Source organism: Zootoca vivipara, chromosome 7 (assembly GCF_963506605.1).
Source record: "Zootoca vivipara chromosome 7, rZooViv1.1, whole genome shotgun sequence".
Taxonomy (NCBI): domain Eukaryota; kingdom Metazoa; phylum Chordata; class Lepidosauria; order Squamata; family Lacertidae; genus Zootoca; species Zootoca vivipara.
The window spans coordinates 24,175,176-24,201,180 of record NC_083282.1 but is presented as its reverse complement, the minus strand read 5'-3'; the positions used below and the strand labels follow the sequence as shown (position 1 = coordinate 24,201,180).

The window sequence follows — 26,005 nt, the reverse complement described above, 5'->3', positions numbered from 1 at the left end:
CCACTTTCCATTACTTTCAATGGGAAAGTTCGCTTCAGGTTAAGTACAAACTTCCGGAACCAATTGTGTACTTAAACAGAGGTACCACTGTAATTAGATTAGATTTTACGTGTAATAGCTTTGAAAATTTTGCTCCAAGAACTCTTACAGAACTGTGGAAGCAGCAGATCCTTGTAAATCCAGATGGCTTATAAACCATGGTGTCAACTAACTTCTATAAAACTTACTAAGGTGGCAAGTTGTCTAGACTAAACTACATAATTGCTCCTTTGGGCATTTTTTTTTGAGACATGACTTCCCATTTTTACTCAACACCAAGGTCTAAAATGCATTAGCTTGACATCACACCATCCATAGTCTGCTCCATAGAACTACACCTTAAAAGCAAACTGAAATGTAAAGCCAGCACTTTTTTCACCCCTAATTAAATCATTTGCCATCTGCTCCATACTGTGAAATCATGTCAGCTTGCAGGTTGCTTAATTTGTTTGCTTCTAGTGGTCGTAGTTTGAGCTTATCTGGCACAGTTCCAGTTAAAATCAGAAACTGCCTTTTAATTTTGTATGGAAAGTTCTGTGACATCTACTGCATTCATTATTAACCAGAACTCCCTGCTTTTGGTCTTCAGCAAGTTTGTACAGGAGTTGTAAAAAAGAAGAAGAAAAGCATCTTACCTTAGTTGTGCAAACCTAACTAGCTGTGAACTTAAGGAGAAACACTCAAGCCTGATGCTTTGTCCAGGGCAAGGCAGATGCTCCAATGCTTTATTGCCCTGGTTCTTCTTCAGTTAAATCATGTCAACCAACATATTTGAAGCTACACGCAGAAGAGAGAGAATGCCCACTCAAAGGCTTACTCAAAAATAAATGCGTAAACAACAAATTCTGCTTATCCGCTATTAAGAGTTATTGCTACAATTTTACACTTTTCTTTGTCAACTCTATTGGTAGCCAACATCTTCCGGCAACTTTCAGCATTCACATTCAAGAACATTAACAAGAAGATTGTGAACTCTATTCAGCAAAGAATGATGACAAATTGAAGAGGCTCCGAGGTAATAGAAATGCACACGGAACCTTATTTTCTGATGCCATTCTCATTTCTTATACAGTTTTGAGCTGTGTTCCCTGCAGTTTCTACATCCTAGAAAGTAGATATGCTATTTTATACATTATTTTTACATGATATAATTGGCTTCTTTGTGAAAGAGGCAGATGAAAGGCATTTCGAGTGAGTGGTATATATACTATGTTGACATGCAGATCCTCACTCAGGTAAAATACAGTTTAATCTTGTTAACTCACACTCTACTTTGTCAGTCATTCTTTTTACACTCCAGTCAGAATGAAATGAGAGAAAACCAGATTGTAGCATTTGGTACTGCGGTACAGACTTAAGGTATAAACAAGTTGCACTGGGTTGCGTTTCACAGACATATAGACACATGATTTGTGTCTGTACCTGTTTTAAGAGATACAGTAGGAATACTAATAAATGCAGCTACCTTAAATAGCCAAAGAACAATCACACTGGCAATATGATTCCAGTACAGTAAGAGAAGCATAAAATGTTTCCATTTATTCCAATTTTCTTCAGCACAGCATTTTGCAAATGTGAAAGATATAATTGAACATTAGTTGGCCCTTTTGTACATCTTAAAGCTTTGGAGTGTTGAGGAATCAATAATTCAGGTGCTGGAAATAGTGTATCTAAAGTGATGCATACCTGCTCTATGATGCATGCTTTATGTTGTGATGTTCTGTAGAACTCTGGTTCTTTGCTTCTTTTTAAATCCACAGGACAAGAGAGATGTTACAATAGGAACAATTACTCTAGGTTTGACACTGATCAGAAAGGCAATGATTGTTGGAAGACTTGTCCATAGGATGTAGCATCTTAAAGAAATAAATCCATCACTCTACCAGCATATCATCTCAACTCACTGAGTATGTTTATTCAAATATTTGAATAATATCAAGTAGCCATTTCATAAGTAGAGAACAACTGTAGTTATATAAAATTTCAAATATGGACACTCCTTGTTGTGTAGCCCATGCAATGTTTTTTCCCCTCATAAAAGGATTGGGCTGGGGGGGGGGAGATCTCATTATCTGTTAAGTCACTGTTCTAAAAAACATTTATTCCAATGAACAAACGAAGGCTGAGTCTGCTGTCAGTCCATAGGAATAGGACTGAGGTTGGGGAATAACCATGGGTAAATTGAGAGTGGCAAAGCTGCAGAAAAAAAGCAGAAAGGCTGAGGGGGGGGGCTATGGGTCTCCAGCTGTTGTTGGACTCCAACGTCAATCAGTCTCAACCATCAAGGTCCATGGCAAGGGATGATGGGAGTTGTGGTCCAGCAACATCTGGAGGGTCACACATTTCCCATCTACTTAGAAAGAAAAAGTGTACAGTTGTGTAGTATGCTGGGCTTTGGCTAGGAAGTCTTGGGTTAAGAATCCTGGTTTGACAACTCGGCAAGTCATAGTCTCTCAGCTAAACAGAATGAATATTTTGTCTGTATGTGACAGAGATGGTTGAGGAGAGTACAGCAAAGGTGGTCTGCAGTCAGCGAGAGCAGGTTTCCTAATTGCTCAGACCTGCAAAAAGCAAGTCTCCCTGCAGTTCTTTCTTTGGGCCACAGATGGTTGAAAAGTAGAGACTGAACCTTAGTCTGACATTCCTCAAGCTTTCAAGTGCAAGAATCACTGCAGGATTGAGTATGAATTATGGATTTTTAAGCTATCGAATAAGCAGGTAGAACACTTTAACTTTACTTCTCCCATTTCTATAAGAAACACCAAATGTTATACAGTTTTGATGAAGCTTTGCCATCGAGAACAGGGGTGAGGGACCTCCCAGCCCATGGATCTAATTAAACCCACCAGGCCTCCCCATTGGATCTATGAGGCCATTTTGGCCAAGCCACACTCACCTGCCTTATAGTTAAGAGTCATGGCTGAGTCCAAAGGCGTTTTAGTGAAACCGCCCATCAGTTGATCGACATATCTGCAAAGCCCTCTGCGCTATTGAAGCCCTGGCTATCAGCTGATGACCAGCTGATTGTCACTGCTTGAAGAGAGCCCTGCACAACCAACCATCAGCTGATTGACCAGGCTTTGTAGTACAGCTTTGATGATCAACTCGATTGGCTGCATTAGGAAACTCAGTTTTGAGGAGGGAAAAAACATTTCCCTCCCTGAGTGCAGTTGTGGTTTCCATTTGCTTAAGCATAAGACTTTTTTTTTTGTTAAGTTATACCAACCATGTACAGTAAAGGAGATCCTGCTATGAATCTCTTCCGTCTCTATACATACACACACAAGACTTGCCTGCACTATATTTTCCATTGGTTTTCCTTGCCTGCTCTTGAAACCATTACCAAATTATAGAAGTCAGATGCATTTTACCTGGGAACTAATATTACATTTCCATCACAGGTACTTTGCTTGAGATCCTTCAAAAGATCAAAAGAGAAAAATCAACTTTGTATGCCACACATAATGTAAAATAATAGTTCACGTTACAGACATTTTAATGTTTTCTTTTAACCTTTTTATTTAGAGAGATATATTCTTGGTAAGGAGATATACCATGAGGAAAGCAATTTCACTGGCTGTGAGGTATGTATATTCTCCACCAAAGTACTCCTCACATCTCAACTGCTTTTATAACTTTATTTACACGCAAAACAATTATCAATGCTTTTCCTTGGCTTAACTACAGTATTAGTCACCCTACATGAATAAAATGAAACATTACTTGCATTACAGAACCAGTTTTCAAAAGAGGAATTTGCTTATTTGTTGAAACGTGACATTTCATTTTTGTGAACAGCCAATACTTATTTTGACCAAGACACCTGCACCATATTTTTTCCATCCTCACAGCACATTTATTTCAATAATTCTGTAAATAGGTCCTTAGCATGAGCATAGTGTTACAGTTTTCATACATATAATTACATCCAAAACAAGTTTTAAAATTCAAATTGTAAACATTCTCTTCATATGTAGAAACTTATTTTTTTTTTGTCCAAGGGTGTTATGATTTCTTTAAACAATTGTAAAATGAAAAGTCTAGGCTAAGCCATGTAGTGAGCAATGCTTCTTAGTACATTTCTACAGTATTAAATAAAAGAGGTGGCAAAAAATGTCAAAAATGTCCTGTAAGCAACTCATACTTAAGCTAGGCATAATAAAGAAAGACTTGACAAAATTGTGATTAAAAAGAAAAGAAAACTGTGAGTGCTTGATGCAACAAATGGAAAGGGGAAATACCATTACTGCTGACAAAGTTGGAGGTAGCATGGATGCACCATTTTATTGTCAGTGAGAAATGCAAGTGAAGTAAAGAATATTATTTCCTTACCACAAATAGTTTCCAGTACTATGTACATTATTTTTAGAAATTTGTTTAACAAGTTTCCCTCTACTTTTAGTACAAAAGAGTCTCGTGTGATTAAAAAAAACACTTACACAGCTAGATAAGAGTAGTACTAATTGCCCTATTTGAATGGAACAGTCTCTTGAACTATGAAGTACATGATATTTAATGCCCTAAATTGAGTTAATTGCATTAGCATTTCTTGGTATTGTACAAAACACTACATACATACAAACAAAATATAATATTTTACTAAGCAAGGGTTTTTGTTTGTTTAATAAACAGAGCATTGATTCTGGTAACACTGTAAAGAATGTTTTCATTTCATAAAACCTATCTTAAGTACCCATGTGCAACATTTTAAAAACGGCTGCTTACGTGTAATGGGCTTGTATCAATAGTGAACACAGTAATTGACAAAAAACATAGTAAACTTTAAAAACACATCTTCCACCCTATATAAAATATAAAGACTACTTACGGTAACTGTTTTAAGTACTCAATTGTTTGGATGTTAACTGTCACTCTTCTCCCCATTTTCCGGCTTCAGATTTTATAAACAGATAATTTATTTTAACCTTAAAAAAACTAACAAATATATTTAAAATGTTCATTCAATGCAATATGAAGTGTTTCCAACGTTCTATGAAGCTGCTTCCGCCATCAGGAAAGAAAATGAAGTTTCAGAAATTGAGGCAGGTTTTTTAAGCAGTGACGTTACTTCCACCATGCCAGCCCCAGTCCGAGGAAGATTTACGTTGACAATGTGGCGCTGAAGGTGTTTTATCCAGTCTTCTTGAACAGACAAGGGCCCCCGAAACACCAGACCACAAAACCTGCACAGTTTTTAAAATCATCCAAATAAAGCACATTAGCACTGTAATTGAACTTTGTGTTAGGTGCAGTAGATTCACAAAATAATGACAGAAAAACATAGCCTGAGTTATTGCTGACAGATTTAAAAAAAATCCTGGGTATTAATTCAGCTATCGTTTATCACAGATACAAGTAACTCTAGATACAAAAAACAGCAGCATACAACTTTACATCACAAATTATACCTATAATTCTAAAATTACAACTGTAAATTAAAAACTGGTGTCTAGTTTTCTTCTTCCCTCCCCATCTTTCTTCAATCTGTGTTGTGTTTTTTACTACCGACCTTCCAATCAGCAAGCTTTACGCTCAGTGGTTTAGACCACAGCGCCACCTGCAAATTAGGTTACCCTTCCTTAAAATTCCCTTTCATTAGCAGTGAGTTATTTGCTGGGATGCAGGGAAGTAATGAGATCTTGGGGGGGGGGGAGAGGAATCAAGGAAAATAAGGCTTTCCCAGTTTCCCCCCAAATGACTTCCCATTTCCCCCAAAGGATTTCCCAAAGGACTTCCCGAATTATCAACAACACAATTGGTCAGTTAGTTAAGTATTTTCATTTATTTACTTGATTGGGGGGGCAGCTACCGGCTATGCTCATGCATGGTGGGTATCATTAGGTCCACAGGTCACCAGATAACTATATTTTTTGTACATACATGACACTCAAATTCAATCAAGATGCATTTCTACAAATCGGAAACAAGCTATAGCTACTCCAAATGACCCAACGCAGACCCACACATACCTGCACCGGAGTATGTAAACTTCATCAGCACCATGAGGTAATGGCAGAATTTTTTTCTTGCTCCCAGATCTTGATCTTGATTTTTTTTGCTTACAATCTATGGCTATGAAGAGAAAAAAAAACATGTAGATGTATATAAGTTTTGAGCACTTTACTGGATAATTCCCTCCCCCTGAAATATGTTAAAGGATACTTCTATTCTCACTTATTTTCTATACCCTATTAAATTATGTAACTTGAAAATATGTACTTTCCAATTCATCATAAAGTTGAAGTGTGCACACCATTTTCATGCACAAATGAGCTTACATGCTTGACACCTACAGTTTAAATTTAATTTTAAAACATGTATATTTGATGACCAAACCACATTTCAGACTACTAAGTCATTCTACCTAACTGGTAACCCAAGCATCATGCTTTGCTTGCAAATTATATCAATTTAGAAGCCTTCAATATCATTTGAAGTGTCATTATCATTTGTTTTCATCATGCAACCAACAACCATAACTCAAAAGGACCAATGATTAAATATAAAGTATGTTTTGACAAACTTCATAGCTGGAACTTTTGTATATATTACACTGAAACGTTTTCTGTTCTGTATGCTAAAGGAGTCTTATGATAATGGGTTTTGTTTTGGTTTTAGGTTCTTAAGGCTGAAGAGCATCAGGATCTCCAACCATAACTGATTGTCCCTTTAATAAGGTGTAGGAATCAGATGTGCTACAGAATTATTACTGATTTGTGTCAGGGTGATGTGAATTCTTTTGAGGTACAAAAGGAAATAAAGCAATGTAGGGAATTCAAAAGGAAAAGCCTAGTCTGACAAGAATGCAACTGACAAGAATGTTCATGTAATTGAACATGAAAACACTTAGGATATTTTGGAAAATAAATGCATGCCCCTTTATCCAAGCACATGTCCCAGCAATACAAAAGAGCAGGAAACAAAGCAAGAATTCTACTTGCAAATACCTACTTAAGTTTGTGATTAATGTAAACCTCTTCTACAGAGAAGGATAATGTCAGAAACTGTGTAAAGTAAAATGCTCTCAATATAATATAACCTCCAAATTCCTCATTTAAGCTACTTATGGCATGAAGAAGATAAAAGGCAGTTTCCATCTGACAGCTACTACAACCTAACAATCAGAATATATGCTGGAACCCAGTGAGTTAAGGTAAATTTTAAAGAACTGAACAGCAAGCTTTTGTCCATACCTCAAATCAAGTACCCTGTTTCTCATATTTTAAGACATACCCATAAAATAAGCCATAGCAGGATTTTTAAGCATTCAAGGAATATAAGCCATACCCCGAAAATAAGACATAGTGATAGGCGTAGCAGCAATGCCGGCCACGGCAGAAGGAGGAGGAAAAAAATAAGACATCCCTTGAAAATAAGCCATAGTGTGTTTTTTTGAGGAAAAAATAAATATAAGACATGTCTTATAATATGAGAAACACGGTAACATAACATTTTCAAACAAAAACCCACAAACTATAGGATGAGGTGTTTCCTACTATCACCTAGATAATAATAATAATAATAATAATAATAATAATAATAATAATAATAATAATAATAAATACAGAAATGGAAAATGTATTGGGTTGCTTGCACTGAAAAACCACTGAGCATCACCAAGGAAATTCTCTCTTCGGAATGAAACTATGATAATTGTATTGCTATTGGAGATGCCATACCATCCATAACAGCATTTTCTGGCCACTATTTAAAGGACAGACATTGGCAAAAAAAGAGGAAGAACGCACAATTCCAAATAACACCTATCTCCGCATGTCTGTCTTGGATATACAAATGGCAAAATTAGGCTAAAGAATTATTAAAGGCCACTATATGGACAGCAGGACCAAGAACAGCAAAAAGCTCACTATTGCTTAGTTCCTCACATTTTCTTAGATTTGATTTCCCAAGATAACCAGTTTTCAGGGGGGGAAATAAAATCTACCTCTCTTCCCAATTCTCAAATTATTAGACCTGCCATCAGCAAATGCTCTAGGGGTCTGAGATTACACCAGCTATTTGCTCTAAAGCTAGCTCTTCTCTTGCACAGATTACTGAAAGCTAAAATAGTTCTGGGACTTTGATTTAGAATGTCCTCCTGGAGGCAAAAACTCTAGATGTTACAGCACACTAACCATACCAAATGACTGAAAAGCTTACATAGGCTGTAGAAGAAATGCAACCATGGATAGTGTGGAAAAAATATATGTATCTTTAACTTAGCCCTGCTGATATACACCCATTACAACCACAATAACCACTCCCTGGATTTCACCTTTTTATAGCAGTCTGGTTAACAAAGCGTGGGCATAAGATTTGATCAACTAAGAGCTTAAACAAGAACCAAAATAATATATTACAGGCATTAATATATGCAGAAATTAGATTAATTTAACAACTGCAGGTCAATATATTATTAAAGATAAAACGTTACAACTTCAAATGTTATGACTTATTTAAACTTGGCATAATTGCCATGGAATGTGAAATGGAATATAGAATCTCCTTTCCCTATTTAACCTTCTATTTAAATTCAGGACTTCAATTCCCCATCCCCCCTATACCAGCCAGCAGTCACAAAGCAAGACTAGGGTCTACAATGATATCTTCTCTCAGTTCCAACTCTGACTTTGCTTCTCACTGTCCTGATAAATGTTCAGTCACAGCAAATATGCTTTTCTGAGGAAAAAGTTCTCACTTGAGTCAGAACCACCATCTTAAAGATTCCAAGCTGCCTGTTTGCTGAAGCCTATCTGCTTCCTTAAGCACATGTCTTCCAGAAGGGTCTACCTCTAGCTGCTTTCTTCTGGTCCTTCCTCTTCTAGGATTACCTTAAACTATGAGTCTTCATCTCATGACCACTTGGCACATCTCAACTCTGCTAACCTTTTGGCATCTCTGACTTCTCTTCTTTAGCCTTCTCTGCCTCTGGCCTTGTATATTTTGCTGGCCAGTCAATAGTGCCCCCTTCTATTGGTCTTTACCCAAGGACCAATATGAGTTATTTTACAGTGGCGGTCAAAAAAACCCAATCAGGTTAGTCCCTTCTAAAGCCTCTGATCAGTAAAATTATCCAAGACATTCATTTTCAATGGCCAAGTCCCATGCACTGAAGTTCCCAAGTTCCCAATAACCAGCTTGCTTGGGAAGTGCTGTGTTGTGACTTCGACAGGTGTGTTGTCTTGGTTACGAACACCCTGGAAAATAAAACATTATTTTTCAATTGACTTGCCTAAGATCTGAACAAAGCACCGCCAGCCAAAATTACTCAATGGGGATGGGGCCAGATGAGGTCCTGGTCTACTAGGCCTGGTCTACCAGGTCTACTTCCCCTGCTATAGAGAGTTTCCAGCACTGGCAGGAAATTGAACCAGATGTACCTTCCAACTCTCATTTTTAGAGCATTATATAAGGAAGCAGAGTCAAATAAAAGAAAGGAGCCTGGAAGGCACCAGAGTTGCAATAGAAGGTAAATGCTGGACTAAGGGAGAAGAATCTCCAAGAAACACAGCAAGTACAACAGGGGAAATATCTCTGAGAAACAAGAGAAGTCTCCTTGCCATTCCTGAATATGCCAGGATGATAGCTTGCCAAGGAATCACCATTTATACACTTTCTACAAAACTTGTAGAAGAGAAAGCTAATTCCAATGGTAAAAGAATATAGCATGTTACCAGGTCACCACTGACAGTGAGCCATATAAATTCTTACAAGAATGATAAAAGCTGCTTGTTTCGCAACAAAGTTTTATGGAAGCCAGTTATCAAACATAAATGGATAGTACAATACTGAGCAACATAAAATCTGTAAGATAATAATACTTGAACTCGGATTAACATTAAACTATTTGTTAACAGGAATGATCTTCCCTACAAAAATAACCAAGAAGTATGCCACAGAAAGTTTAAATGCTGTATTTTTACTGTACTTTAACATGTGTGTCCAACACAGTTCTGCAACCTCAATAAGTTATCTGTAAATTTATTCTCCATCTGCAGCCATATACATAAACAGCTAATGTTTCACGGGCAAATATCAAACTTATGGTAATATATATTGGAAACTGTGGAAAGGAAGTTTTCTAACAAATGATCTGTGACCAACATAGCATGTGGCAATTTACTGACAGACACATACAAATAAATTACTCCACAGCAAGATCCTGCACATGACACTTGTCTGTCCATTCAAATTGCAGGTCAAGTCCATGTGGGATGTTGCAAAACCCGCAGGAATTAACACTTGGTTGTAGCAACACCCTAATGATTTGTTTCTTTTCAAGTGAACATTTATCATTATCTTCAGGGAAGAAAAATGTCAGGGAAGAGAAGTTGTCATATTCAAAGATCATATTGCCCATCACTTGGCCGACAAATTTTCTTTTCAACTGCCCTCTCTCAAATGCAAAAATAATGAAGTTCCCAAATGACACCAGTACTTTGGTAACTCTTCCTGCTTCTGCATTTTTTTTTTTTTGGAATAACATTTCCCATGGTGGCATCAGCCTAGCTAGCAGGAGCCAACCAGGAATGGCCTGATATACCTGAGTGGAAGCAGGTAGAAGCTTCTACATGCTTCAATAAAGTGGAGTGGGGGTCAAGTAGAAAAATATGTTTCTACACTTTTCTAAGTCACACCCAAGTTGAAGTTACTGATAAATAACCATTAAAAGCTATCTATCTGCTAAACCTATTAATGTGTAATTCTATTATCTTTCTTTGAGAAGCAATAAAAGGTAAAGGACCCCTGGACGGTTAAGTCCAGTCAAAGGCAACTATGGGGTGCAGCGCTCATCTTGCTTTTCAGGCCGAGGGAGCTGGCGTTTGTCCACAGACAGCTTTCTGGGTCATGTGACCAGCATGACTAAACCGCTTCCGATGCAACAGGATACCAAAAAGAGTGCCAGAGCGCACGGAAACACTGTTTACCTTCCCACCACAGCGGTACTTATTTATCTACTTGCACTGGTGTGCTTTTGAACTGCTAGGTTGGCAAGAGCTGGGACAGAGGAATGGGAGCTCACCCCATCACGCAGATTCAAACTGCCGACCTTCCAATCGGCAAGCCCAAGAGGCTCAGTGGTTTAGGACCTTAGACCACAACTCCACCCACTCCCTAAAAGCAATAATGTCTCCCCTTGCCTGACACTCAATCAGTACAGCATGAGACTCTTTAATCTCAGGGTCATGGGTTCGAGCCCCATGTTGGGCAAAAGATTCCTGCACTACAGGGGGTTGGACTAGATGACCCTCCTTGACCCTTCCAACTCTACAATTCTATGACTTGTATTCAAACTGTAAGCTTCAGGAGGCCAGGAAACTGTCTCTTTTTGTAAAGCTCTGCTGATGGTATAGTTCAAATAAATAATCACTGAAGTTGTAGGGAAGGAATTGTGACAGCGCTGAGACAAGTTTAAATGACACACCTGACAACATATTTATGCTACGTAAGTTGCGCATTGTGGTGTCATGGTGGTCGTAAGAACTGTTGTATGTGAAACAAAAACTTCAGCTAACATCCACATTTTTTTTAATGCTAATAAACTCAAAGAAGAGAATACATGCCCATTTAGGGTAGGATTCCTCTAACCAGCTTAATCAGCGGAAGCCCTACGCAAGAGCTTCAGTTTATTCTTCTAGTTTCGGCACACAACCAGATTACACATCTTACACTAACTGGAAAAAAATGAAAGATTACAAAAACAACAACAACAACCTTACACACATTTTGATTCTACCGGTAAATTATTTCTAATGACTTCAGAAAATAATTCTCAAAATATCAGTGCAATACATTATCACCAACAAAACTGAAATGAAAATTTTAGGGAAAATATTTAAAAATCCAACCACAAAGTATCCTATATAATAATGTCCAAGTTGTCCCTGCGTCCAGTTGTCCCGTGTGTCCCTGGGGTACTGCGCATGTCCCCCAGGCACACAGGGATTGGACAGCAGAGACTGCGCGCGCGCACTCTCCCCCCCTCTGCCTCCTCCAACCGCCGCTCCCGCCGGACACCGCCTCACTGCAGGGCACGTCAGGGAAGCGAGGGTGGAGGCCGGCGAAGGCCTCCTCACAACCCTCCCTGGCCCGAGAGGAGCGGTGGTTGGAGGAGGCAGGGGGGGAGAGTGCGCGCGTCCTTCCTGTCGGCGGCTGGGGGAGAGGAACGGAGGAGGAGAACGCAGCGCTTTCTCCTCCTCCGTTCCTGTCCCCCTGCCGCCGACAGCAGGGACAGGTCCCAGGGTTCGGAGAAGCGCTACACAAGCGCTTCTCCGAACCCCAGGATGTTCTAGCGCCCGTTATTAAACGGGCTGAAATACACTAGTGCTGTAATAATATACCACAGATCTGATCACCCCACTTCAACACGCATAAAAGAAAGTAAAAAAAGGTACAGCCAACCAAAATTATTTGGGATTCATAATGCCTTGCAAATGCAGTTAGGACTAGAAATAACCCAATACATTTTGGTGATGGGGCAGGGAATCCAAATCCCTTCAAAAATATAAAACTATTGACAATTGGTGTTACCATCTGAGGTGACCCACTTCAGCTTAGGATAGTCCTGATCAGAACTTTAAATAAGCATAACATTTCAACCTTACTATTTTATCTTCTCTTAGGCCATACAATCCACATGTCTTTTGTGCTATAGAATCTAAAGACAGTTTGGAAACATCAGCTGGAGCAGAATTCAGTGGTCAGGTTGCTCATCGGGGCAAGACAGTTTGAGCATATAATGCCAATCCTGACCCAACTGCCCTGCCAGTGAGTTTTGGGGCCCTATTCAAAGTGCTGGTTTTGATCTATGAAGCCTTAAATGGCATAGGAGCACAATACCTCAAGGATCGTCTCTGTCCATATGAGCCTACCCGGAGGACCCTATGATCATCATCCGAGGCCCTTCTTAGTGTGCCTCCTCCATGAGAGGTCCAGAGGGTGGCAACACGAGGACAGGCCTTTTCTGCAGTGGGTCCCCGTTTGTGGCTTAGGACCACAATATGGTTCAACCTCAAGGAGCAGCTCTCCGCATATGAATCGACCCGGACCCTGTGATCATCATAGGAGGCCTTTCTTCATATGCCTTCTCCGCAAGAGGTCCAGAGAGTGTCAACACAACAATGGGCCTTTTCTGTGGTGGCTCCCTCTTTGTGGAATGCTCTCCCCAGGGAGGCTCGCCTTCCCCCTTCATTACATATCCTTAGGCACTAGGAAAACACATTCCTCTTCTTCTAGGTCTTTGGCTAATTAAATAATCTATAACTGGAGGCGGGTACTGTTTTTGTTTGTTACTAGGTTATGCATTTTTACGTTTTTATATTGCAAACCTCCCTGTGATCCTTGGATAAAGGGTGGTATATAAATTTTAATAATAATAATAGAATGAAAACAGAATTTCTCTATGAGATGGAAAGCAGTAAGAACGTGCATTTCATTTAACTGCTAGGCTCATGAATTAAAGGCTGTCTATTGGAATTGAAAATATTGCAGAGTTTAGGGAGCTAAAGCATTAGATAGAAGTAGATTATGTGTGCTCAGTGGATAATCCTGGTGCGAAACAGAATAGCATTACCTGGATTCTAGCGCCTATGATGACCTTCTAGTCTCTGACATCAAATATCAAGATATAATATAAGCATTATGTAAACAGTAGTACTAAATCATGTGATGACTAGCCTCTCAAATTATATAAATTCAGTTTTAAGACATATATTTGCATGAAATTAAGACTTCACTTTAAAAGTGCACCTTGTTATAATTGAAACTTACTATACCCGATTTAAAAATAAATAAATTTATTTTTACTTTTAAAACCATCAGTTTTTATACACCTTGAAATTCAGACTAAACACAACAGTGATTATTAAGAAGATAAAGAGTATTCACTCTTCATTGTAAACTGCTTATTCACCATCAAGCAGCATATAAATTTCGTTAAATAAATAAAAACTAGGGTGTCCCAGACCAGACTCAAGTTGCAACTGACAGTTAAGGGTAGAGCGATCTAATGATACCAGGGATGTCCTGGAACTAATCCCTAAGCAGTTTGGTCAGGGAGAATGCAATGTTCCAGGCTGACAATGACCATCACTATCCTAAATCTTACCCTTTTCATGGTAGCATCTGTATCTAATCACTGGGCTCAATTGACCATTAGAGGAAAGGGCATGCTCATGTTCTCCACAAGCCATTAAATAAACAAAGGCAGAGTAGTGAAAAATGCCAATGTCTTGACCAGAAGCTCATGTAGCCCTGGGAAAAACACTCCTTTCAGCTTCAGTGAGTTTGATAGTTGATAGTTTTTCTCCTATTCAAAAGTAAAATACAAAAGGTCCCATAGCAATTGTCACATATAAAAATAAAGGTCATTTATGCATACAATTATGCAACTAGGGCACAAAACTGAAAAATGCTCAAAGGAATTTATGGCCATGGCATTTCCTTCAAAAATATGTAACACTACGAAAAACACTAGTCCTAGGTATTAAAATTAAGCTGAAATGAATAAAAATAATTACATAGTACAGCAATTAACATGACCTTTGAACACAGGGGCATTACATTTTTGTCACAGAAGAGTAACCATTTAATATATTTTCTTTCCCTAAAATGCATCTTTCTCTCATCTAGGGAAACTGCTAACAGAAATAATAGGAAACAATGAAATTTAAAGAAGTGGTGTCAGACTGAAGACAAACACCAGGATTTTGCTCTCAAATTCTCATAGGAAAATTGGTAGTAGAATTCTTCACTTGAATTGACAATACTAAATAGCCAGGCACAGTCTACAACTGAAAGGGATTTATTTCCAGATCACACACATAAGAGTTAAGAGACAGCCGTTTATGATTTGCAAAGCATAAAAAATTGTGACAATATCCATTGCAGTCTCCAAGTTTGCAGATAAATTAAACATCTGTATGGAAATGTTTCAGGCTATTTATGTATTAACATTCCACCCCTTCAGTGTTGTCAGAGGGTAATTACACAATTAAACCTATGAAACTAAGCAATAAATTAAAAGTATTCCAATTCATTTTGAATGTGTATCCATTTGCAAGTGTTATGGCAAAGTATGACATTTACAATAACACAAGCCTGATATTAAGAACCTATCATACTTCTAAGGACTAGACAGTTTATGATTAAGTGCTTGATCATTTACAGTGTTTTTATAAGCCACCTCAGAGCCTAAGCCAATGTAATGTTACCACCCCATGAAGGGAGCAGGAACAGATCATGGACTGAGAATGCCCAGCCCCAACTCTTAAGCACTCCATTTCACTATAGCAACCTTAATGGAAGGAAGTTATATTGGTGCAGACATTGGTCGTGATGAGCACGATCTAGGGTTTGCTTTTGTCCAGGAATTGAAAGCCAGCTTCAAACCTGATTTCAAATTCTGGTATAAAATGAGCCCTGGTTTGTGCTAACCACAGATAATGGCAGTCCCAACATAGCTCGGTTATGGATTAGGAAAGGAGAGCAAGCTTCTTTTATCATACTTAAGGATCACAACTTTATAGCTATGACAATTCAGAGAGAAGGCTTGAAAGCTAGGAGACAGATTAGAGCCCTAGTTCGGTTGGCTGTTGAATGGAAATAGTAGCTATCAAGCTACTTTGAGGACTAACTGGTATTTTAAGGCTTTGACTTAGAAATAGTGGTTTCCTTAAATATCATGCTTCCATGTAAGCCATTCGACCCCCACTGAGGAATCTGATTTTTCCTAAATTGTACTGGCCTTGGGCACCTGCACTTGAAGGGAAGGGAGTGTTTATATACACTGAGAGCTTTACTACCCCCACATCTCCTTTTGTTTGGACCAATGGTCTTCAGTATTTTCAATTTGAGAACCCACATGTATTTGTGGGACCCATTTCTTAAGTATTTGCATTGTGGCTGCGATCCACCTTCGATCAGACTGTGACTCAATAGTGGATCAGGGCCCATCAGTTGAAGACCACTGGCTTAGACTACTGCAGTTGGGTGGGTCTGATTTATATAAAAGTCCCAGGACTGTCAAAATCCAAGTACAGTATAAAGCACCAAATGGATACACAAAACACAGCAGCCTTTGTTGTTACTATTTCATTTTGTGGAAGACCAAAGTTAAAAAAAAAAGTAACTGATAATAAATTTATGGGAGAAAATAAAGAGTAGCTTTTGTTGAACATGATGTGCTGAAAATTGTACCACAAATAATTGTCTATGTTTATCCAAGCTTGTTCTCAATTCACCTATCAAATAATTGGCGAAAATCTCCCTCATTTATAAAAGCAGCTCCTTTTGCATTTAGCCAGAAAACAAAAAGGCATTCAGCTCTCAACTGTTTGTACACATGAAAATAATGCTGGATCTAAAATGAACCAATGAAAATAAAAACCAGGCATGGAAAAAAATGGACATTAGCAACATAAGTTTATAAGTTGCTAAAAGTTCTGTTTCTAAAATTCAACTTCTGTTTCAGAAAATTTTAAATGTCAACTGAATTAGCATATGAATCTGTCAAGTCTGATGAGGAAAATGTATACAGACAGACTTGATTTTACATCTGTAACAAACATACCTGTCCCAGTCAAAAGTCCAGCACTCTTCTTTCGTGCATAAGCGCGCAAATGGTTGGACAGGCTAACAGCACTTGTAAACGCCGTATTGCAATGCGCACACGTTCTAAGCTTCACAGGCATACCTATCATTCAAAAGAAAACTATAATCCAGTTCTCTCTTTAAAAGTGAAACTCTCAAAAGCGTTTTGGAAAATTCTGTATTAAAAGTTGTTTTTACGCAGGTTCACTACATCATCAACGTAAATATTTCATATACTAGAAAGAGCCAAGCTCATGGTGATTACTTCTGCATGTGGCGTTTAGCATGAAACATGCTATTTTGTACAAAAAAATGGAAGGCATGATTTGAATTCCTAAGCTTCTTTGAATTATCACTTTCCTGCTTATCTTCACATATTTCCTAAACCCAAAATACAATTCTGCAATTTGAATAGCACAGTTCTGTTAAGAAGTTTCAAGGCTTCTAATGTTCCCAATAAAGAGAATTATAAAGTCTAGTTAACAAAGTGGTAATTAAAGTGTTTTACCCACAAGACTGTAAAAGGCTCAATACTAAATTAGGTTGCTGATGAAGGCTGGGAGGAAAAGGTGGTAAAAACACACCACTGCACAGCTGTTAGACAAAACATTTTATTTGGTGCATTTTATCTTCATTACTCTGAATGCGTAATCAATAATGAAAGTTAATGATTTGTAGTTTTTGCTAAAATCTTTGTGCTAAATAAATGATCAACAAACATCACAGGAAAGAACACACAAACCATACTACACTGTTTCAGACAAAGAAACCAATAAAAATGGTTTCTTCTCAACTTTACTTTCATAGTCACAACCATTTTCACTGTCCTCAGAAATATATTGTCTTAGACAACACATTCAACAAATTGGGAAAAGGTTTTTCATTTATTTGAAAGCTTTTTTTCTCAAAAACAAGAATCTTGTCAGATAATAATAATAATAATAATAATAATAATAATAATAATAATAATAATAATATTTATATGCCACGCATCTGGCTGGGTTGCTTCCAACACATGAAAAAACAAAATATTAGAATTATGGCAATATATCTTCTTTTATTGAAGAACTAGACACTAAAACTGGGTTTCATATACTTGAGAAAATATATACAAATAACGAGAATTAAAATTATGAAAGTTTTAATAACTGAAGTAGGAGTGAGTTAATTGTCAAATGCTATGCTAATCACAATTAGCTTAAGCCAGTGATGGCCAAACTTGGCCCTCCAGTTGTTTTGGGACAACAATTCCCATCATCCCTGACAACTGGTCCAGTTAGCTAGAGATGATGGGAGTTGTAGTCCCAAAACAACTGGAGGGCCAAGTTTGGCCATCATTGGCTTAAGGGCTCTATTTGTGTAACTATTAGTAATATGCAAGCAGCTTTTTTTAGTGAAACCTAGAAGGTAGGCTACCTAACATTAAGTAGCACATTACTTCCAAATTTAACAAGCTGTGGTTGAACATCATCTTCCAAGTTTATGTGAAGCTTGTCCAAGAAATAAGCTTTATTGGGGAAGCTCCGATCTTAAAGGAAAGTATATATATATATATATATGTTAATTGATATTTTCAGTACCTATGATCTATGACCACAGTCACCTAAGGCAAAATTTGGTGTGAAGACAGGGTGCCTAACCAGACAAAAGTAGAAGACAGAATACAATTAGTGGCCTCATGTGCTGTACCTGTTGCCATATTAAGGAACTTCAGACTGCAGATACAGATTCAAATGTATGAATGCTTCCCCATGAAAAAAACCCTCACTTTTCCAGGGTTTTTATATGGCAATATTAACATTCAGTCCTTCACCTACAATCCATAGCGGTACTACACAGCAACAGGTCGATCACATGGGTCTGCAAATCAAGTAATGCTCAGTGTACAAGACTTTTATCAATCACACTGTAATAATTTAAAGTACCAGCAAAACGATAAAAAGGCTATAAGACATCAAGCACTTTCACCGCAGAGCAGTTTACATAAATCGTTCACTCAAACTAGATTGAGAAAAGATAGCTGCAGTAAGATCTGTGCAGACGTGTTGTGAGAGGAGACGAGCAGAGCTTTCCGGAGCCATGACAGCCAAGACTGAAAGACACCTTTCAGAAGAGCATTCTAAAACTATGCTAGAATGGGGGGGGGGGAGTAGTCCATACCTGCCAAGTTCGGGACGTAAAGATCCGGGATCGGCAGCGCGAGCATGACCAGAAGTTGCGTGATGCAACTTCCGGTGGCGCTTCGCCCTTCTATGGGCACCAGAAAATGGCGGCGCCAGCGCCGGAAGTCGCTCCCGCGCATGACCGGAAACACGTAAAAGCGACTTCCGCCGCCGGCGCCGGCATTTTCTGATGCCCATAGAAGGGCAAATTGCGACCGGAAGTCGCGTCACGCAACTTCCGGTCATGCGCGGAAGCGACTTCCGGCGCCGGCGGCGCCATTTTCTGGTGCCCATAGAAGGGCAAAGCGGCACCAGAAAAATGGCCGCCGGGCAGAAGCCGATTTAAGGGACAATACCGGGATTTTTCACTAAACAGGAGACCGCCGGGAAACGGTAAGAAAAAATGGGTTTTCCCGGCGGAAACGGGATACTTGGCAGCTATGGAGTAGTCTAAAGGAATAAAATTGTTGGCACAATTCTTAAGAGACGTATCTAAAAACTTTTAAGGATTTTGTGTTGACGGCAATAGCTGTGTTCAGGAGTACGGCCATTACAGTTACTCTGACGGGGGATAAAATCTAGCCATAGATCAGACAACACATCACCCGGTTAACCAGTAAGTCATGCATTCACTTACACCAGATAAAAGAACAATCCTAACAATATGAACAGATTATATATCTGCAACACTTACAGTCTATGAAAGATCAAGGGGCTCTCCCAAATGTGTCTGCTATTTAAGTGATACCATATTTTGCTAAGTAGACGTTCTCATTTCCTCTTTATATGCATCTTCAAGAGCCATTACAGAGCAAAAGCTACTCTCTTTTCAGAACTCAATTTGTATGCAGAAAACGAAGGCAATTTTAACGTTAAAACTAATTTCATTAATATTTCTCTGTCTAGAACCTTGTGAAGGGGGAAAACAGCCTCAAAGAAAATAATTACTTTTAGAATATTGGGGTGGCCGGGGGAGGGGGGGTAGGAATTTATCTTGTAATGTATTTTCAAGTTATTAAAATTGTAACAAGCCTCTTACCTGACTGCATAGTCAAGTCCATTTTTTGTGGCTGATACATCAAAGGACTGTCTTCATCTAATGGAAGAACACATTTTTGAACAAACCTCTTTCTTGCAGTTTGATTATGGATCTTTTGAGGAGAGGTATCAGGGTTTCTTTCTTCTCCTAACCTCTTATTTTTCAAAAGTTCTATCAGTGTGACTGACTGGGGTTTTTTTTCATCACGTAGTACTGATTTTGCTTCATCACATTCATTGAGGAAACTCAGCCCTTCTTCCTCTGATGCAGATACAGATATATCTTCAGTCTTTAGGCCATTGCGGTATGCTTCAAGAGGTATAACATTTTGAGATAAAAACTCATTTGATGAAAGTTTCTGAGCGACAAATGGTCTGGGAATAATACGCCGACTGTTCAATGCCTTCAGGATTTTTTCATATTTTTCTTCATTTTGCATCATCTCATTCAGAACACAGATTGGAGATTTGTGTGCATCCCATTTGGTTTTACCAAGCCTTTTCAGGTGTCCTCGAACATGATTAGATAATCCTATTTTAGTGTCAAACCAACCTCCACAGAGTTGGCATGTGTGTTCTGAAGAACTTTCTGATTTCTCAATAGCTAAAAAGAAAAAAACATTCATTTATCAATTTGTCAGATGCTAAGGACCCAGCTTGCTTAAACCGTAGACATTAAAAGTTTCTGCCATGAATGGAAATAAAAGCTATTACGAGAGGCAGGATGTAGCATAGCCAGACCTGCACCCACATTATTATACACCCCACTCCCCCTGCATAGGATAAGGAAAGAAAAATCTTACCTTTTCTAACGCGTTTAACAGGTGTTCCTGTTACAGTTCTTTTGAAATGCTGCATTTTGTCGCTTGTTGCTATCTGCTCAGGTGAGACAACATGACGGGCTTCATAACTTAACCCAGCTCTGTGAAGATGCCCACGGACATGATTAGACAATCCAACACCTGTTTCAAAAGTTGCTGGACAATATGGACAGTTTTTTTTCTCAAGCGATAAGTCAGTCCAATGGAAAACTGAGTTATGCTTTGGCAATGCTGTGCCTATGTTTTCTAAATTATGAGGATCTTGAAAATCATGCAGGTAATTGCTACCTTCGCCATCTTCATAATACTCAAAATAAAATCCGTCATTTTGCTCATATCTAAGAGAGGATTTACCACCAGTTTCTTCTTCCATTTTACCTTTAAATAAAGGGAAGAGGTTTACATGCTCCTGATTAATATCACTGTAAGAGTCATCCTCCACAGACCGTGTAGTGTAATCACACAGTTCAACATTATCCCATGAACTTTCATCCTCCGTTTCATAGCTGTCTTTTTTCCCAGCAAGTTTCTGCAAAACAACAACAGTCATTTTATGTAGAAAGTCTGGATAACTGTCCAAATCATCTCCTTTTACAGAGCCTTCACTTTTGGATCTTTTAACCAACCTTTTTACAGTTACATGCTTATCTTTATAGACTCCTGGTCTTTTTGCATCATAGTTAAGAGAATCCACAATAAATCTATGAGAATTATTTGAAGATAATAAAGGTAAGGACCTGACAGATCTTGCAGCTTCCCTTTTTAAGTGTAAAAGATAAGGGCTGCTAGATTTTTTAATCCTATGGTTTTCATGTTTGTATCTATATAAATAATTATTGCTAGCTCTGACGCTAGTCTTTTGCTTTCCTGAATGATGCAAATATTTAGGTTTTTGGCCAGTGCTATTTCTATTCAAAATAGGCTTGTCTGTAGAGCTATGACCATACACACTTACAGCTGACTGTGCAACGCTTTTCCGAGCCTTCTGTATCCTGGGGGGCCTCTTGTGAAGTTTTGCAAAGTTACTGGACTGGAATGCAGAGCCAAATGGTCTTTTTATATCTTGTTTTAAAACAGAGTTCTTTGGAAAGGCAGATGATTGTTTGATGAAATGTTTAGTCCTGCTACCAAAATCTAAAGGGTCTTCTATAATATGACTTTTTCTTTTTTCTAGTCTAAGTCGGCTACCGAAAGGGTCTATGCATGATGTTGGATGCAAGTATTCCATGTGTTTTTTTAAAATGCTTCTGGCTGATGTAGTGAATGGACACATTTTGCACATATAGTCAGCTGATTTTTTGGATGATTCCATGAAGGAATCTTTCGCTAATGCCTTTTTCTGTGCTTTTCTCTGGGCTATATCTGCAGTGATCATTGAACACTTCACCACTGCCCCATGAGCAATCCCTCGATGGCATTCAAGTTCACTCTCTGTCACTGCCATAAAGTTACATTCTTCACAGCAGTAGTACCTTTTGTCCTTCTCATGGGTTTTAGCATGCTGCACAAAGGTTTTGGGACAATTGGTACCAAACACACATTGTGGACACTGTAACCGTGCACTCCTACCCTCGTCCTGAAGCTCTTTCAATTCACGAATTTCCTCCATCAGTTTCTGTCTTCTTTCCTGGTGAATTATCATATGTTTAAGAAGGGAATTGCGGTCTCGAAAGGTCCGACCACATTCCCTACATGCATAAGGCCTTGGAACATTTAAATGGCGAAAGTGGCTATTGCCATCCAAGTGATACATCATGTGCCTGTGCAGGTGCTTCTTTTCCCTAAAATTCACATTGCACTTTGTACAGGGATAAAATGAAGGCTCATCAGTACTGAAATTAGTTGGTGGTTCCAATTCATCTTGTTCACATTTGTTTAACAGAGCATTAGAAAGAAAAGTGCTAGTGTGAATAGGAGAAGTATCACCTGCACATTTATTACTTGGGTTATAAATCAATTGTTGGATGGCATCCACAACTTCCAATTCCTCATCTGTTGATTCAGGTTTCACTTTTGCTAAAGAAAATTTATGAGATTCTATCACTTGTAGAGTCTCACTCTGCTCCAAAAACTCAGTATCTAGCAATTCTGAATTGTCATGAGTATAATTTGATTCATTAAAACAGTCCTCAGTGTAACGTGTGATTTTGCTAACATCCATCTTTCTTTTCCTCCTTTTTGGTACGCCCACTTTAGGCTGGACTGGTGACTTCTCTACAGGTTCTTCATTTGTCATGAGAAATTCTATGAACTCTTTCTGTGGGTCCCACTTTGCATCACTTTCAGTTCTGAAGTCACCTGTACCTGAGGATGTGGCTGTTAGTGATTTGCTACCGCCATCTTTTTCTAGCAAACTTTTGCTATCCTCACCCATGTCTACTTGGCTTACTAAAGTGCTATCTGGTTTTATGCTTTTTCTTATAGATGGTTGTGTGTCACAAGCGACTGAAGCAGAGGGAGGTAGATTTTTTATGGAATGTGTCAGGTTCTTAGCATGAGCTGCTTCAGGTAACAAAAACAAATGTTGGTGTGGACTTGAATTTTGGGTTGAAGTCTTTGTGGGAAGTTGGTGATCATGTGCCACCGTCCCAGCTGAGCAAGAATCTGCTTGATGGCCCACAGTTTGTGCAGTGGTTAATGAAATGCTGCCTTTCTTCATAATGGGAGTGGAGTGTGAAACTGGTCCATTAACAGCAGTTCCTGTAGGCAGAAGAAAGTTTTCACTTGAAACAGTAGGAGCACTAGAGTGTATAAATAGAGACGTTTGGCCTCCGCTTAAGGCGTTTTCAGACTTGTCCCTTGATAGCTCTTCAGGCAGAGTTAACGTGTTTTTCTGAAATGATGTTTCACTCTCTTGTGATTTGAGAATGCTGCTCTGCTTCTCAGAAATGAAGCTGCTGTCATCTAGCAGTCCTTTAGCACCAATGATCTGAGTATTGATCTCTGTTTCATCCATACTGCTGGTCTGCTCTGCCCATTAAGCACATTTATGCTAGAATAAAAGCAAAGAAATTCTTATTAGAACTTTTCTCTATGTATCTGAGATAGGCCAGTTTTTATAATACTGTATATTAAAACATTTTTATGCTCAAATCTGGATCAGTTAAAAAGCATTTTCATTACTAAGCTGACCATTCACTGTAAGATCACTAATATATAACACACACACTATTAATTAAAGAAGCTAATTTCAGGCGAAATTATGCCAAATTTAAAAACTCAATCTCAAGAGTCATGGAAAAGTTATAAATGATACTTCTAATGAATACTGAAAAAACAACATTTTTTACAAGTCTCCTAAAGGAAAGCAGAAGATCCAGACATACAGCAGACTTGCCAAACTACATTGTGACTTATGCCATAACAATCTTTTTAGCATGCCACAAAACTCTTTATTACAAACTTGTATTTTGGCCCCATTGATTTCAATGGGTCTACTCTAAGCCTAATTTTTTATTCCCGCCACTAAATCAGAGACAGATCAAAGAAATAAGAATTTCAACTTTTTTGTTTTTAGCCTGATATAAACCAATTTCTCTATCATGTTTTAAGTACAGTGGTACCTCTACTTATGAATAACTCTACTTACGAATGTTTCTACTTACAAATGGAGCTCCGTCCACCATCTTGGATGCGGTTTAGATAGGATTACGAATTTTTAGATAGGATTTTTTCTACTTACGAATTATTTCTCCCAATGCATTCCTATGGGATTCGACTTACAAAAATTTTCTACTTACAAATGTGCGTTTGGAACGCATTAAATTCGACTTACGAAGTACTCGACTTACGAAATTTCGAGTTATAAATGAAATAAAATGGCTGCACGTTACGTTTTTTTCGACACCCAAAAGGAAAACCGTTGCGGTTTAGATGGGGTTCTCTCGACTTATGAATTTTAGATGTGGTTTACTCAACTTACGAATTTTTCCGTTTCCAATGCATTCCAATGGGAAACCGCTTTTTTGACTTACAAACTTTTCTACCTACGAATGTGCATTCGGAACGGATTAAATTCGTAAGTCGAGGGACCACTGTATATAGTTGAAATCTTTATGTGTATGGTTTAGTGTTTCAGTACACATACAGCACCTACAGGCACATACTTGATTTGCTGAGGACCTACAAGTGAAGTCCAGTGTTTGGGAGTGGGGGGTGAATATTCTGATTCTGTCCCTAATTCAAGTGTTCTTTGATTTTTAAGTTAGGCTTTTTCATGATTCCAAACCTGCTCCCAACTGAAAACTAGAGACAAGCTGGCTGAACTATTAATTTGGCTGTTCCTTATTTATCAGTATCCATTCCACCTTCTTCCAAGGAGCTCAATGTGACATTCATTAGTCTCCTTTTCTGCAAATTATCCTCACAACAACCCTGTGAGGCAGATCAGAATGAGTGACAGTGACTGGCACATGGTCATACAGTGAGTTTCATGGCTGATTTTAACACTTGTTTCTCAGCTCCTAGTCCACTTAATATCACTCCACCTTATTCCATATTCTCCACTATGGCCTACAGTTTCTTGAAAGTCTTGCTGCATCATTTAGACACCAATTCCTGCATCTATCCTTTCCTCATGGTGCTGCATAAGGAACATCACTTCACCCTGATACATGCAAGTGTCATCCTTGCCTGAAATGGCTCTCTGGTTCTCAACCCACAAAATTGTGACTTAATTCTTAGACATTTTTAGATAAAATCTTCCAAGATAATAGGTTCAGATCTCTCAATATATTTTAAGTGAGACGTGTCAGCAAGGAGTCTAAATAATAAATGGTTTTGCTCCTAACCTGCTTTCTAACCAATGAAATTGGCACAACTATTATCGCATAATAAAGCAATACTTTAGCGCTACTAAGGTTAGCGCTACCTTAACAGACAAATCATTTATGGTTGGCAAAATCATCTTAACTCATTTTCCAAACACAAAACATTTAAAGGTTATTACAATACTGTTAAAGCACTTAGCATTCTTGCATTTGATTAAATTCAGGCCAATACTTTAAATTTATTTAAGTATTGAATAATCGGTATTTCCATACTGATGAGAGGCTGAAAACAAAGTCAAATATTTAGGGATCTTGCATTGAAATATCTTGAAATTTATCTACAATCTAGTCTTCATTCAGCTTTATAAAGCTATACATAAGTTTTAATAACTTTGATTTTAATATTTTAATATTCATTGCATTTGTATATTAACAGGTTTACAAATGAATAAAAGTAGACTCCTCTAATAAATTGAACTAAATGTTATCACCCTAAAATGGTGATAATGCAGCACCCAGTAGGAGCTACAACATCACATAGACAAAGGTTAAAAATAGGCATGAAAGAAGTATTAAAACGAAGTAC

At 38.3% G+C, this 26,005-nt stretch overlaps 1 protein-coding gene across 10 annotated transcripts in view; it reads right to left on the bottom strand.

Annotated features, from left to right (window-relative positions):
• Positions 1-276: 276 nt before the first annotated feature.
• ZNF644 (zinc finger protein 644) overlaps positions 277-26,005 on the bottom strand; it is a 64,459-nt gene continuing 38,730 nt past the window's right edge. For 7 of the 10 annotated variants that reach the window (XM_035121523.2, XM_035121527.2, XM_035121525.2 and 4 more), the window contains 5 exons: positions 20,633-23,642; positions 19,831-20,433; positions 16,610-16,732; positions 6,009-6,111; positions 277-5,222 (listed from right to left, as the gene is read on the bottom strand). In XM_035121523.2, the coding sequence (XP_034977414.2) occupies positions 5,030-5,222; positions 6,009-6,111; positions 16,610-16,732; positions 19,831-20,433; positions 20,633-23,606 (3,996 nt within the window). In that variant the 5' untranslated portion in view covers positions 23,607-23,642 and the 3' untranslated portion in view covers positions 277-5,029. The remainder of the gene's footprint in view (positions 5,223-6,008; positions 6,112-16,609; positions 16,733-19,830; positions 20,434-20,632; positions 23,643-26,005) is intronic. The other 3 variants (XM_035121529.2, XM_035121530.2, XM_035121528.2) reach the window with 3 other exon arrangements.